At 38.7% G+C, this 15,302-nt stretch overlaps 1 protein-coding gene across 6 annotated transcripts in view; it reads right to left on the bottom strand.

Annotated features, from left to right (window-relative positions):
- LOC149258953 (tryptophan--tRNA ligase, chloroplastic/mitochondrial-like) overlaps positions 1-15,302 on the bottom strand; it is a 429,522-nt gene that overhangs the window by 223,494 nt on the left and 190,726 nt on the right. For all 6 annotated transcript variants that reach the window (XM_089416889.1, XM_089416870.1, XM_089416854.1 and 3 more), the window contains 4 exons: positions 4,939-5,010; positions 4,654-4,766; positions 4,407-4,428; positions 4,257-4,322 (listed from right to left, as the gene is read on the bottom strand). In XM_089416889.1, the coding sequence (XP_089273015.1) occupies positions 4,257-4,322; positions 4,407-4,428; positions 4,654-4,766; positions 4,939-5,010 (273 nt within the window). The remainder of the gene's footprint in view (positions 1-4,256; positions 4,323-4,406; positions 4,429-4,653; positions 4,767-4,938; positions 5,011-15,302) is intronic.

Here is a 15,302-nt window from a genome sequence, read left to right as displayed (position 1 = left end):
GTAATATTGTGATACTCAAAGGACTTGGCGATGGATTAGAAGTTTTCAAAGAATATGGTTGTGGGATAGCTATACCAAGAGAACCAACCTGCATTGCAAAAAAAATTATGAGGTTCTTGAATTCATCATGATTTATATTAACTATATTTTTTATTCTTATTTGTTCTTGTTGTAGCTCACTATGGTTCTGAGCAATTCATTCTTCTAATTGGTGATGTTTCTTCAAAATTCATTCTTACGTTCATCGTGCTTTCTAGCATACAACTCTTGGTGCTACTTTAATCTCATAAACTTTGAATTTATATCAGCCATTTTTCTTGTCACAGATGAGGTATTTTTACACTCAATTTTGACTGATTTAAATTGTTGTTGTACAGATTAAGTATTTTCTTCAAACTTTTTCATAATTGTACAGCCAAGTATGATGGGTGTGGTATGGAATTTTATGAAAATGCATGAATTATGGAATTGTACGGCTGTTTTTGATTAATTGTACAGAATGTACGATGCAATAATTAATTAAATAAATGAAGTGTTGATTTGCATGTATGGTGCAAAAATAGTGTACAGCGTAGTGATTTTGTACGGTGACTGATTAATTAATCGTATGTACGAATATCATGAACTCGTACGGAATCATACAACCTATAATAATTAATTGTTGAATTGTACAGTATCATACGATGATGATGAATTGAAATCATGCCACTGTAATTCAAGCAACGATGGTTGTACGATGATGTAAATAATTGCACTGATTGTAATTATTATGGCAACAACAATTAACTTGTATGCCAGCTATAATTTATGTACCGCGATAGTCTGTGCTAGCAATACGGGCAGTAATATATGGACTCTAGTCTAGGTGATCATACGAGTAAGTACGATTGAGTAATTCAGTGGCTGACGTCACATGGACTTGGTTGTCTTATGTGGATCTGTAATGTTGAAGAATCTAGGGCAATTCGATATAGTAGGATTCTTCTAGACTTGATAACAATTTATGAAGCACTTTTACTTTTCTTGTTAGCTTGATCTTCTTCTTATTAATAGTGTGTGTTCTTTAACTTCATCAAACTGCTACCCAAAACATAAGAAACAAGAACACAAGATATTGGCTCTATGAAACCCTTTCTCAAATTTCTCTTATTGAAGCTTCTCTTGATCAATGCTAAACCCTAGACCCTTGACAAGATTATCCTCCAAGCACAAGTCAAGTCCTTCCTTATTCCGGCACTTCGTCCTTCTTCTTCTAGCACTTCGTTCTTCTTCCGGCAACTGATGATAGACCTTGTTATGCTAGCTCTAGAAGAGATATTTCTCCTTGATCCTTAGTGGATTCTTTCACATATGAGGAGACCTTTCTCTCTTGCCCAACCAAGCTCTTTCTTGAGATATAGTTGCAGACTTGTTATGACAGTAGTGCAGCCCTATTTCTTCGCACATGTGAGGGGATTCCTTGTGAGATTGACCTCTTCCTTCTTCGCTTGAGTGAGAGGCCTTATAGGCCTAATTATCTAGCCCAAATAATGAAGTGTGTGTGACTGTGATAGAGGGCTGCTATGACAGCAGAGAGACCCTCTCTTTCTCGCACATGTGACTGTAATAGGCCTTAGAACAGACTTCCAAGGCTCGGTGTTTCTTCCTCTTTCTTTGCTGCACTAGAGGCTTCTTTTCTTCACTTTCCCTTCACCCTTAACTTGTCTTCCTTCTCGCTGATTTCAGAGGTGATTGTATCTTATCGTTGGAGTGGACAGCCTATATATATAGAGGTTTTTCCCTCCTTTAAGCCGACTTGAGGCCGACTTCTCTTTTCTTCTTTGGATTAGCTTCTTTGGTGATGCCGTTGCATGGAGAGGACTTGTGACTTTGCTTGGAGGGATATCTTTGACTCTAATACATAAATATGTATGGTGTAACATGCCCTTAGGGTCTTCAACATTACTTTTGACTCTTTGACTTTCCTATAGCACTTTGACATGTGCTGGACCTATTCAATGAGCAAGAAACTCATTGATGTAAATAACAAAAATAATATTTCTTTTCTTTTATAAATACAAATATCAAAATTACATTTATGAAGACCGAACCTACTTGCACTTTCTTCAACATGTAAAACTGCCTCTGAGACCAATGGAACAAATAAGTTCACGCTTAATTTTGCTCAACTAATTTGGGAGAGAAACAATGAGAAATAATAAATTTGCTCAATAATCTGGGACAGAAATAATAAATAATTGATATAGAAAGAAGAAAGAAAGAAATTATTTTGAAGTTCACGAGGCTAAGGATGTGCTATGGGACAGATTGCTTCACCATCTGATTCATGCACTCAGCTATTTTCCTGAGAAGCCTCACAATAAACGCTCTCAACTTCTCAACAAACCTCTGGCTGATTAAATTATCCCCAGAGCTAACTGCTAGAATATCTGTATATAACTTTCCTGCTGTCTTTGAAGGCCTGGCATTCTAAAAAAACAGATGAATGAATAAGATGAGCTTGTCATCTCAAGAATGTATATGCCTTTTAATTAGAAGTCATATCACTTCATTAACCTTTAACTTTTTACCTTTTTTTATTATTATTATTTATTATTTTTCTCATATTTTTATTTTATTTATTTTTTATTATTTTTTAGATTTTATTTTATTTATTTATTATTATCGTTTAGAGTCTAAACTTTGGCGTTTAATTGGGTGGGCCTCAGACACATTTGAAAAATCACTGAAGAAAATCACTTATAAGTTACGCTTCTTATTAAAGACAACTTTTTCCCTTATATGTATTCAGCTATTTCGTATTTACTTCTCTTTTCCAAGTTATCGATGCTTGGCTTATACTATGTTATGGCCCAATTATGTTTTCTAATGAGCTAGTTCAATATCATACAATTTTCACATTCACCCAGTCCAGGTTATGGGTTGCCATAAAAATAACAAAAAACAACATGGAAAATTTTAAACAAACAATGAAATATAAATAATGAGAACAATGAGGATTTATGTGTGCCACCATAAGAGTAAAATGTTAGAATCCTAGAATATATCTCCCTGAAAATATAAATAATGAGAACAATGAGGATGTATGTGTGCCACCATAAGCGTAAAATCATAAATGTTAGAATCCTAGAATATAACTCCCTGAAAATATGGCCCAATTATGTTTTCTAATGAGCTAGTTCAATATTATATAATTCTCTCATTCACCCAATCCAGGTTAAGGGTTGTCATAAAATTAAAAAAAAGCAACATGACAAATTTTATACACATAGGGATAAATAATGAAAACAATGAGGATTTATATGTGCCATAATAAGAGTAAACGTTAGAATCCTAGAATATATCTCCCTAAAAAATTTCCACTGCATTTGACATTTTTGGTATGAATCTCAAGGTTACCCAATGTGTCGAATAAAATAGCTGAATTCATACCTACTTCAAAAGAAGATTGATCCTAATAGTGAGATCCACCTTCTGTGAAAATTTCAAGTCAAAATAGGTAATGGAGTTCAACATGCTTCATAAGGTTAAATAAAATCATCATCTAGAGACGGAATTTAATCCTCCTATAGAAGTTATGAATGATGCGGCAATTAAATCAACTGTCAGTACTCAATTATGATAACCTCCAAAAATAATGTTTGGGAGCATCATTTTGATGGAACAGTTTGTGGTAGAAATCTTCAGTGTATCATCATTGGATAAACTGCAAGTGGTTGAATCAATATTTCTGTTTTCAAATGTTGAAATAATGGCTTGTGTTTCTATTTGGCCATTACTTGAAGTTTGTCTGCAGACCGAAGCTCAAAACACTTTGGCCCTTAGAAATCTGAATCTAATATGTTCCTGGTTCTTTATGTTTAGGAAATGTGTGTGTGTTTGTGTGTGTGTGCCATTTCCCCATATCTGGATCCCAACTTTCCAAAATATCAGATTGGTATCCAGATCCATATCTGTTTTGATGCAACGTAGGAAATAAGTGGCAAGCTGAAAGTACTTGTATAACTAAGCTGTGATTTTGAAGATTGCAGGCACGAAGAAAAGTTACAAAAAATAAAAATAACCTTTATTTGAATTAAAACCGATTTTGATACATCCATCAATCATAAATGTTTATTGCAAAACAATCAAACTCCAAAGAAATAGCTCCAAAGATTCAACCAAATATATTTGAATTGACAAGATACACTGTCACATTAATTCATCAACTATTCCTATTTCCCAGATGCTTTATTCAAATGCAAATTTTTCCCTACCTTTGACAGCCCATCTGTAAGGGACATAACACGAGCTCCTTCTGGTGAAATGAGTGCATCAGGAATCTGCTTGAGTAGAAAAATTAAATCAGTTAATATACACACTCTGTCAACTAAGAAGCATCATAGAATGTATGACCTGCAGCTCACCTTAAAGAGTTTTCCTCCATGTCTGTCAACAAAACAAAGCTAACATTAGGATGGTTTCATCCATGCATGCTTTCATGACTTTAAATACATCCAGCATTGCCACAATCCTCCATGGAGGCTTCCTTGAATTTAAATGCAGTAATGCTAAAAATCTTCCATGCATACTAGGGATTTTATATACAGTAATGCAACATATATCCTCAAGAATTTCCAGCATGGCTATGAATGAAATATTTCAAGGACTCACCCTCCAAGCTTTTTCCATTTCCTACCCCCAAACAGAAAATTCACCCGCTCTGCTAATTCACGTGTTAACTCTAGATGCTGCTTTTGATCATCGCCCACTGGCACTAAATCGCACTGCAAAGCATCCATATATCTCATCAAAGAAATTCAAGTTCTTGGTTGTTCATACTAAAATGAAAAAGAATCCACTACTAACCCAGAATTGTCATTGCTGGATGCAACATACAAAAGAACTTTGTCACAGTATTTACAGACAATAGAAACCAAAGAAGACTGTTAATCGCACCTGATATAGAAGGATGTCTGAAGCCATAAGAACAGGATAAGTCAGCAACCCCGTCCCCACATTCTCATCCCCCTGTAATACAAAAAGTAATACTCAGAAGTGTAATACAAAAAATAATACTCAGAAGTAACTAAGTTAGCTGACAGTGAGACATGGCTACTCTACTATGTATTAAGAAATAATACATAGATATAAAGATGTAAAAGTTTTGAACATTTTTTTAAATAGAAATACATCAAACACACAAGAATACACCATAGATCACACATATAGAACCATGAACCATAATTTTCTCATTCAGTGTTACATAGATAAGATGATAGAAGATGCCAATGGCAAATACAAAACAAATGTAGATGAATCTCACAATTCATCCTCCTAGATCTCATAATCAAAATCATTAGTAGAATCATCACCTACTTGTTTTCCCCTCATGTGAGCTTCAGCAAGAGCCCTTGATGAAATTACACAAGCAACTTTGAATATGCAATATTGAGTTGAATTGAAATGATTGTTACATGATGTTTTTTACAATGAAGTCCCTGGCTTAAATATAGCCTTGGTTGCCTTTTAACAAGGGGTCATGATCTTTGACCGTGCCCCTCTACATAGTTAATATATTAACATAATTATATCTATTTTATTATTTTTATACATAACATTGTCTTCCCCTCAAAAGAAATGCTTTGCCCTCAGAGCATAGGTAACGAGGGATGTTGTTGACGAAAAATCTTCTATCTCCCAAGAGGCTTCTTCTTCCGATAGGTTCTTCCACTTAATAAGATATTCTTTAATTACTCATGATCATAATTTCTTTTCTCTAGTGGTAATAATTCCTTCTGGTTCTAAATCAATTTTCCCTTCATCATCTAATATCATGGGTGTCATTTGTGCTGCTTAGTGCTTACCTCGTGCTTTCTTGAGGCAGGATACATGGAAAACATTGTGAATGTGGCTTTTATCAAGAAGGACCAAGCTGTACACGCTACTTGGCTGGTGTTTTTGTTAATCTAATATGGTCCATACAACTTTGGTGCCAATTTGTTTTTTCCTTGCTGCTTCAGGGATAATTGTTTGGAAGGTTGAAGCTTAACAAATACCCATGCTCCAACCTCAAATTCTCTTTCTGTTATGAGTTAGTCGGCTTGCTGTTTCATACGATTTCTTTCAATATTTAGATTTGCTTTTAGTGTTTAAAAGACCTTTTGGGTTTCTTCTAACTGATCTTTTACTGCTAGAATTTTTATTTCGTTAATGGTGAATTCCTTCCATTTAGGAGACTCATAACCGTAGAGAATTTGAAATGGAGTCATTTTGGTTGAAATGTGATGAGTAGAGTTGTACAACCATTCAACGAGCTGTAACCATTCAGACCACTTATTTTGTTTGTCTATTACATAACAACGAAGGTAAGTCTATAAGCATTTATTGACAATTTCTGTTTGACCGTTGTTGAGGATGATAAGATGTACCCATGTTAAGGTATGTTCCAATCTGATTGAAAATTCCCTTCCAAAAATTCCCTTTAAATTTGACATCTCTATCACTAACAATGACTGAAAATCTGTGTAATTTGTAGACATTTTTGCAAAATACTTCAGCGATTTGTTTTGCGGAGTCCGATCTGTTTATTCCCATGAAGTGTGCATACTTGGTGAGTCTGTCAACTACTATGAGAATTTTGTCTTTTCCATCCTATTGCCTCAAAATCTAGCAGGTCTTGTGAGAGGGCTCACAAGACAAGAGCCAGACCAAGGGACAACACTATGAGGTGGAGGCCCACTGTCACCACAGCTCACCACCTCTTGCTCTTTAGTGGACTTTCACCACAAGGGAGGCTTCCTTGTATTGGTCACCTAATAGATATTCAAAGTCTATGGCTTAGAGGTGACAAAGGATAGGCTCAAGAATGGCACTCAACTTAAGGACAAGGCTCAATCCAACAAAGACAAGGCAAAGCATGCCCTCCAAGAGACCTATCTAGGGCACTTATGACCTAGGGTTTAATGAATAGGCAAGGACAAAGGCTTACCAAGGTGCATAAGACCAAGAAAAGGCTTGTTAAAGATAGATATGATCAACAATTGGAGCAACAAGCCTTCAAGAAGCCCTAAGTTGAAGCCTAGGGTTAGGTTAGGGTTTACCCTAGGGAAAAATTACCTAGGGCTTGTGACGTTAGCCCTAAAAAGGAAGAATTTATTGTGGAAAAGGGTGGATTTTGATGCAATGAGGCTTAAACCCAATGTTACTTGGGAGCGGAAGCAGGAGCGGGGAGCGACATTTTCATCTCCCTGTTCAGGAGCAAATTGGGAGCGAATCAGGAGCGAATTTTTATATAATATATATTTTTATATATTTTGATGCATATATGTCAACAAAAGCATGTAGAATGATGAATTAGATATAAAAAGCATAAAAACATAGATTGAACCATATAACATCAATCATCTAGAAGTTATAATCTTCATCAACCACATCCACAAGTTAGTAACATACAACATATCGAGTCTCATGATTCATCAATCTTAAAGTTTCAAGCTTTCAAAATTCAATACATAACATTTATCATCATTGATCACCAAAATTATATAAAAATTCTAACATGAAATGAAATGTTATCAAATGAAACAACTTTCAACTTTTGGAAACATAATATTCATAATTCATTACCAATGAGTTATAATTGCCAACTTCAAACTTCAAACTTAAATTGTCATATATTGTTTACAAAAAATATCATAATAAATATGAAAGAGTCAACAGTTATAAAAACTACTAGAAACTAGAAAAGACAAGTAAATCTATTATCTATTGCTAATGCTTGGGCCTCTTGCTGCCACGAGAAATGTCTAATTTCTAAGTAGGTCGTGGTGGTCTTCTAGGAGTCTCCTCCTGCATAATCGCAAGATCATAACCAGAAGGCACATGCCCTCCATGTGAGGATGTAGATGGAGGCGACGGCAGCAAAGGAACAGTTGTTGGAACTCGAGCACTGCTACTGGATGGTGGGGGTGGCATGGTTGTTGTTGCTTCATCATCATCTTTCAAAAGTTCTGCTTCCAATTCTTCTAGATGTATAGTGCCATCCTCCAAATTATCGTCCTTTGGGATGTTGTCCCAAGTTTTATATGATGTATCTGTTGTCGCTCGGATTGTATAGGCACTGCGACAACGACTATGGGCGAGGGTTGTCACTCTGATCCCAGCTCAGTCCGTTCTAGATGTCTCCCAAAAGCAAGGTATGGGGTGTTGAAAAATGTAACTAGGTTTAGTCTTCATAAAATGTATTTGTCAAAAGAATTTTTATTATTGTTACAATGACTTATTAAAGCATGGGTTTCATGCTTGGGTCATCATTTTATTAGTCAAAGTCCCCATTGTGGACTCCTAGGATTAATAAAGAGTCATTAGAGTCATTGTATATTTTATGAGACCCTTCTTGGGCTTTCGAACAATGTAAAAAGAATTATTTTTGAGTCAAAAATGAATTATGTAACCTCCACACCAAGTCGGCCTCAAGAAGATCAAGTCGACCTCAAGGAAGGCAATTTGACCTCATTGGAAGGCTATATATACAAGGCAATTCGACTTCATTTGGAGCATCTCACTCTCTCTCACAGTTCGATATCTGAAGCTGGAAGCTGGGAAAAGTGCAAAGTTGAAGGAAGAGGCTAAAAGGAGTGCGAGTTTGGTCAAGGAGGAAGGGAAGAACAAAATCGAAGTTTTGGTGTCTCTCTCTCTTTCTTGTGTGGGCTAGTTTAGGAGATTGAAGTCTCCTAGTCAAGGTCGAAGTTGTTGCTGATGTCGGAAGTTGCCAAGTCGAAGTTGTTGATGATGCCGGAAGTTGCCAAGTCGAAGTTGCTATCTAATCAGCAATCTTCTGGAAGATGGATCCTCCTGGCCTCCTGACTCTCTCTCCGGCTTCTGGAACTGAATCATTGTTTCTCCCCAGCAAAATAAGGAATCCCCTGTGAAGCACTGCATTGCCTCTGCATGGCTCTGCGCTGCCTCTCTATGGCACTTACTGCCTCTTTGCAGTGCACTCACCGGAACTGGACCTTACTATCCCTGCCCCTCTCTCACTACTTCGAGCTCACTAGCTCTCTCTCCAGCAACTCAACGCTGCTACCCTGGAAATCAATCTGCTAGTGAAATCAAACTGTTGGTGTGTGTTCTCCAAGCCCATCGAGTTTCTTCTTATAATCTCACGTTGAAGCATTAACGGCCACGATTAAAACTTAATCAATGGCTAAGATTAGCTAGAACTCGATCCAAGTTTTTTCTAGAATATTCTCACCATGACCTAATTAATACCCTTTAATTAATCATATTTCCTAAGTTTAGACTTAGAAAATATTAAACACTGATTAATTATTTTAATTTAGTCGTCTCTAGGTGGAATTTCCAAAAATGATTTCTGGGTTTTGGAGAATACATGTATTCTAGCCTCTCCACCAAATTTTGTGGCTAGAACACATTTGATGCTACAAAAACTAACACTCCCTCTTAGCGAGGAATGTGTTCTAGCGCTACAACCCACTGAAGCAACACCCTGTCTCTGCACCACCTCCTGTCACGTTGTTGATGTCTAGCTGCTGTTACCCACCAACTACTACGCAACTCTGATATATGTTGCATCTGTGTTGCTGCTGGCCCTGCTAAACTGTTGCCAACACTACATCTGCACTGCAACTCCCTCTCCATCTGTTGTTGCTGCAACTGCAACAACTGCAACTGAAAATCATCCAAAATATTGAATCAATTGTGATCAGTATGATGCATCTGTCTCCCGAGTCTCTAACTGTTGCTAGTCTCTACGCTGTCACTGAAGCCTCTACGCTGCTGTTGACTCTGCTTTGTGCCAACTGCACTGCTGCCAACTCTGCACTGCGTTGCCCAGTATCTGACCGCTACTAGCCACTACATCTATCACTTTGGCATCTGACTGCACCATCTACCACTGATCCATCCTGCTATTGAAATATTGTGGGCTCCCGTAGCAAGGTTTTGATTCAAGAGGTGGACCTCCTCAAGAATCCTGCCCATCTTGTAGCTCTCTGGGGCTACAAAACCAAATCACCCCACCTCACTCCTGGAGGTATATCAGTGATCATGGCAAACTCTTCCTCCAATCTGGAGGACAGCCTGTCGATCTCTGCATGAGTTGTCGCTTGGTCCTACTTCTCCTCCTTGTCCTTCTTCCTGAGGGGACACTAGGTGTTGTAGTGGCCAAGCTCACCACATCTGAAGCATTTGACCTTGGAAAGCTCTTTCTTTCTCCTATATTGCTCTTGTTTCCCCTTTGATGTGAGGGCCACATTCTCCTCTTCCTTCATTTTATTCGTCCCACTACTGCTACTGTTGCCACTAATGATGTTCTTCACCAAATCTTGCCTCATCTCCTCCTGTTGTAGATCAACCCACATTCGATCCCACTCTGGCAACTTGTCTTTGCCCAAAATACTATGGATGAAGACCTGCCAGTCTTCGAAAACGTTTAAGAGAAATTCTTCGGCGTAAATCACAAGATAAATCATTTGTCGACGCGTTTCGAACCAACTAGTGTGGTTCATCGTCAGGACAAGTTGAAGAAACAGATCCAGCTTAGCATGTTAAATAGTCTGAGCAGAGCCTCCAACGGCTATCTTGACCAACGGCTAATTTTGACTTTAGGACCAGAGTCATAAAAATTATTATAATTTAATGGAAATTAGTTATATTAGGTGACCAATAAAAAATATATAAATATATAAAATAATTTAAATGGTGTTAATGGTTAGTTAAAAAGGTATTGTTTGATAATTAAAATTATAAGTTATTTAGTATTTAAATGGGAATTAGTTATATAAAGGACCTTTTCTTATAATATATGTATAAATTATATGTGTATATATATATAAATATAAAGTAATATACATAAAAGTTAGTTAGAATTAATAAAAATATTGGAACGAGAAAATCAAGTTAACTTAAAAAATAAATAATTAATTAATTAAAAATATATAAAATAAAATTAAAAATAAATAAATAAAATAAAATAAAAAATAATATATATATATATATATATAATAAATAAATAACGAGGAAATACTATCAAGTTAACTTAAAATAATAATAATAATAATAATAAGATAAAAAATAATAAATAAATCAAGCGAGCGACACATTCTAAAAAGAAGAAGAATAAGAACAGGATCAAAAGAAAACTACAGAGCCAAAAGGAGAAACCCTAGGAGGAAGGAAAAGACAAGGCTCCAAGGAAAAAGATCCGTGAAATTAAGGAAAACATTGAAAGCCAGAAAAAGCAAGACTAGGAAGAAAGGGCAGGGATCCAGCAGCTACTGATCTTCCAGCCGTCATCTCTATTGAGATTGCTCGGCCTTCTTTCAATTTCAATAGCTTCCCTGAATTTACAGTGATGGAACTGCGCAACCTTGGCAATAACCTTGGCCTCCTCAATACACACCTGATGCTTGGTCTTTTCCGCATGCTCTGCTAACGCTGAAGACTTGGTTCTCCCATGTCTTAGGTCAGCTGCATGTTCGCTGATCCTTTGATGGATGGAGCGCCCTATTTCCCCGATATAGGGGGTCCCACAAGAACAAGGGATCAAGTAGACACCCTTCATATCTTTAGGGTCAATGGGATCTTTCACCGATCGGAGGGATTTGCGAATAGTGTTGAGGGGCCTGAAGGTTGAGGGAATATCATACTTCTTAAGAATCTGAGCAATCTTGTCTGTGGTTCCCTGGACATAGGGAAGATGGACACCTAGCCGACGCTCTTTAGGTTCTTTTTTGATTAACGAGTTTTTCGAGGCTTTAAGGAAAGCCTTCTGACCTAGGCGCCTACTATAGCCATTCTCCACAAAGACATTAAGGAGATGGGATTTCTCCTTATCGAAGCTCTCCCTATCAGAAATCCTCAGGGCACGAGTAGCGAGGGTGTTAAGAACACCCAACTTTTGAGCAGGGAAATGATGGGAATCGGCATGAAGATACTGCTCAGTATGCGTTTTCTTCCGGAATACTGAGTGGGAGAGAGAACCGTCCTTATTCTTCGATATAAGAATATCCAAGAAAGGGAGGCAACCATTGACCTCTTTTTCCATAGTGAACTTAATGGCAGAGGACTAACAGTTGAGGTGGTTGAAGAAGAGATCCAACTCTTTTTGGCCATGGGACCAGATGACATTAGTGTCATCTACATACCTTTTCCACAGCTTGGGAAGGAGACGAGCCGAGGCTAAAGCTTTGGTTTCGAAATCTTCCATAAAAAGATTCGCAACAATAGGGGAAAGGGGTGAGCCCATGGCAACACCACAGGTCTGTTCAAAGAACTCACCCTCGAAATAGAAGAAAGTGGAAGTTAGACAAATCTCAACTAGATGTGCGGTATCAGGATCTGTTAGGCGATAGATCACTTCCATGGCTTCCTTTATAGGGATACAAGTATAAAGGGAGACCACATCAAAGCTCATGAGAATGTCCTCAGGGTCAAGCTTTATGTCCTTAAGCTCTTTAACGAAGGAAGCAGAGTCTTTTACGAAGGACTCTGTACGGCCAACCAGGGGTTTGAGCTTAAGGGCAAGGAACTTGGCTAGAAGGTAGGCACTAATTCTGTAGGCTAGGGTGATAACCCTACTACAGACAGCTACTCTCCAACATCCTGAATCCTATTGAGGAAGGGGTCTATGCGCTCCCCTTTCTGCATCCTTGTACATCTCAGCTTCTCCTCAAGATACATCTTGCGTTGCTCGAAAGATCCCTAGTATAGTGTTGCGAGAGCTTCCCACATTTGCTTGGCAGTGTCTTTGCCAATGATGTGAGACACCATGTGATCTCGAACCCCATCGAGAATCAGCCTCTTTGCTTTCGCCATCTCCTTCTTGTAGGCCTTGAGCTGATCTGCATCCGTGGGTACAGCTACCACGTTATCGATGTAGGCTTTGAGATCGTACTCATCTAGAAGACAAGAAATTCTTGCTTTCCAGAGCCCGTAGTTGGAGGCTCCGTCCAATCGATCCTGATCTCTCAGCCTTGCTAATGACATCTCTGCAAAAAGTCGAACTCCTCTTGTTCTCCTCTGCGCAACTGCTAACTAGCTCTACGCACTCCATGCTGGAGTGGGCAAATCTGTTAAAATTGGCAACTAGGGCCAAACTCCATATGGGTCATCTTACTTATGGGAGCTGGTATTTTTCTTGGACTCCTCTCATCGAGAGGTGTAGGATTGATCTAAAGATCATCCGATTCCGATAAGTATTCATGGAGATATGAATTTATTTGTGTTATGGGACAATTCGTCAAGGTCGGCCAGCAACCAAATAACCCCCACTTGTGCTCAATGTTTTAGCATAAAAGGAGGTGGCTTGATAGTCATTTGGAGTCTGGACACACACTTCACTCTTGATTTCTCTCCACTTGTTTTGGGTCTTAGTGGCAAGAGAAATCTAAGAGGATGAAGCCCTAAATGCAGGTCTAGAAGGAGACCCTATACGCAGCAAAAGAAGGATGCCCTAGCCGTTGTCATAATGAAGCCTAGCCACAGGTCTTGTGAAGGTTTGGCCGCAGTTCAAAGGGAGATCTATCCACTGTTTAGGGGAGCTTCAATACGCAGCAAGGTAGCCCTAATCTTGGAGCCCTAGCCGCAGATCTAAGGAAGGGTTATAGCCCAGCTTTGGAGGAGCCATAGCTGATGTAATAACGTGCCCTAGCCGCAGTCTATTCATAGATAAACGCAGTCATGATGCCCTAACCCTATACGCTGTTATGGAAGGGTTTCTAGTCATGGAGGACAACCCTAAGATGCAGCAAAGAGGCTACCACAGCGAGGCAGTTTGGGGACTGTGTTAAGTGCTCATGGAAGGATATACGAGCTGCTGTTTTAGGGTAACCGAAGTGTTGGTTGGAGGGTTGAGGGTCTGTTCTTGAAGGCCGAGACAGGGAGGATAAGTTTCAGGGCTGTTTGAGGTGGTTCTTGGGTGGAGAAGCCTTGGGAGAGGCAGCGTAGATTGTTGTGGTTAGGCCGCAGGCCCTACCTCACTGTTGAAGGGCAGCGTAGGGTATATTGAGGGTTGTTCATGCCCAGAACAACATCAAGTCAGGTGAGCATCTCTCCTAGTATAGGCCGCAGCCAAGGAGGGTTGTTTGGGTGACTGTTTAGGGGCTGCCAATATGCCCTAACCAGTCACAGTCACAACAGCTATATTGCAGACCTGAAACTGCAGTAAGACATAGTGATAGTGCAGTAAGATGCATGGGCAGCATGATGCAGTAAGGTGCATAAAGAAGCATGATAAATGCAGTGACTGTTGTAGGCAGCATGGATGTTGTACAGTGCAGCACATTGGTACAGCTTGGTGATGATGAGCATGATGTGAATAGTGCAACAGCAAAAGGTATTGAAGCAGCATGTTGAAGTGATGATACATTGCAGTATACATTGAGCACAGTGATGGGTACAATCATGATTAGTGAAGCATGATGAGATGCAGCATAGTGATGATGGGTGCAGCATGGTGCAGCATGATGATGAGGTGCAACACAATGATAGGTGCAGCATGGTGATGGAGTCACCTTGGAGAATTAGTTGAAGCAACATGTCTTCAATTGAGTTCAGCGACCTCATGTATCATCTTCCTATAGATGATCTCTGCTCTTATTATGACAAGTCAAAATGTTGACTTCTGATGCATATGTACTTTCTCTCTCTACTGAACTATTGAAGAACATATAAGAAGAAATGATCAAGGGTTTTCCCACATTGGGGTTTGTCCCTGGCTGGCGCCACATCTTGTGTCCTCTTGTCTCGGCTTGTCTTCTACGATTTATGTTTATGTTCTATTTGCAATTTACTATTATGCTGATGTGATTGCTAATCTAGAAAAGATATTGAGCTAATTGGAAAAATTGAAATAAATTGCTCTAATCATTGAACATACCTAAAATTAACATGGTATCGAAGCTGAGGCGAAGACAAAGCCCAAGCAAGAGTGAAAGAGCAATCACCGAAGACGTTTGGAAATGACAAAAGGATCAATGGATTCCTCATCCCTCTTCAAATTCACCAAGGGTGAAGTCGAAGCAGAGAATATTATCTGATGGCCTACCTAAAGATCACTTCAATGGGAAGCTCGGATCTAAGGGTGGAAGGAAAGGCAGATGCCTTGCTTACAATAAGTTCGGCCATTATGCGAAGAAGTGTCTGAATGGTAGGGACACATCACTTGATGATGATAACAATCATTCCAGGGACATCTTCAATGATCAAAGGAATGCAGGTCATCAAGGAAATGGCCAACTCTTCAAAGAAAGCAAGGAACCCCAGGTATGAAGAATCAAATGTTGTTGGCCCTCTCCTCC

The sequence above is a fragment of the Pinus tabuliformis genome, chromosome 6 (genome assembly GCF_031772625.1).
Source record: "Pinus tabuliformis cultivar Carrire ecotype Pingquan chromosome 6, CPIR1, whole genome shotgun sequence".
Classification (NCBI taxonomy): domain Eukaryota; kingdom Viridiplantae; phylum Streptophyta; class Pinopsida; order Pinales; family Pinaceae; genus Pinus; species Pinus tabuliformis.
The sequence above is the reverse complement of the archived record's forward strand: the minus strand, read 5'-3'. Positions and strand labels throughout refer to the sequence as shown.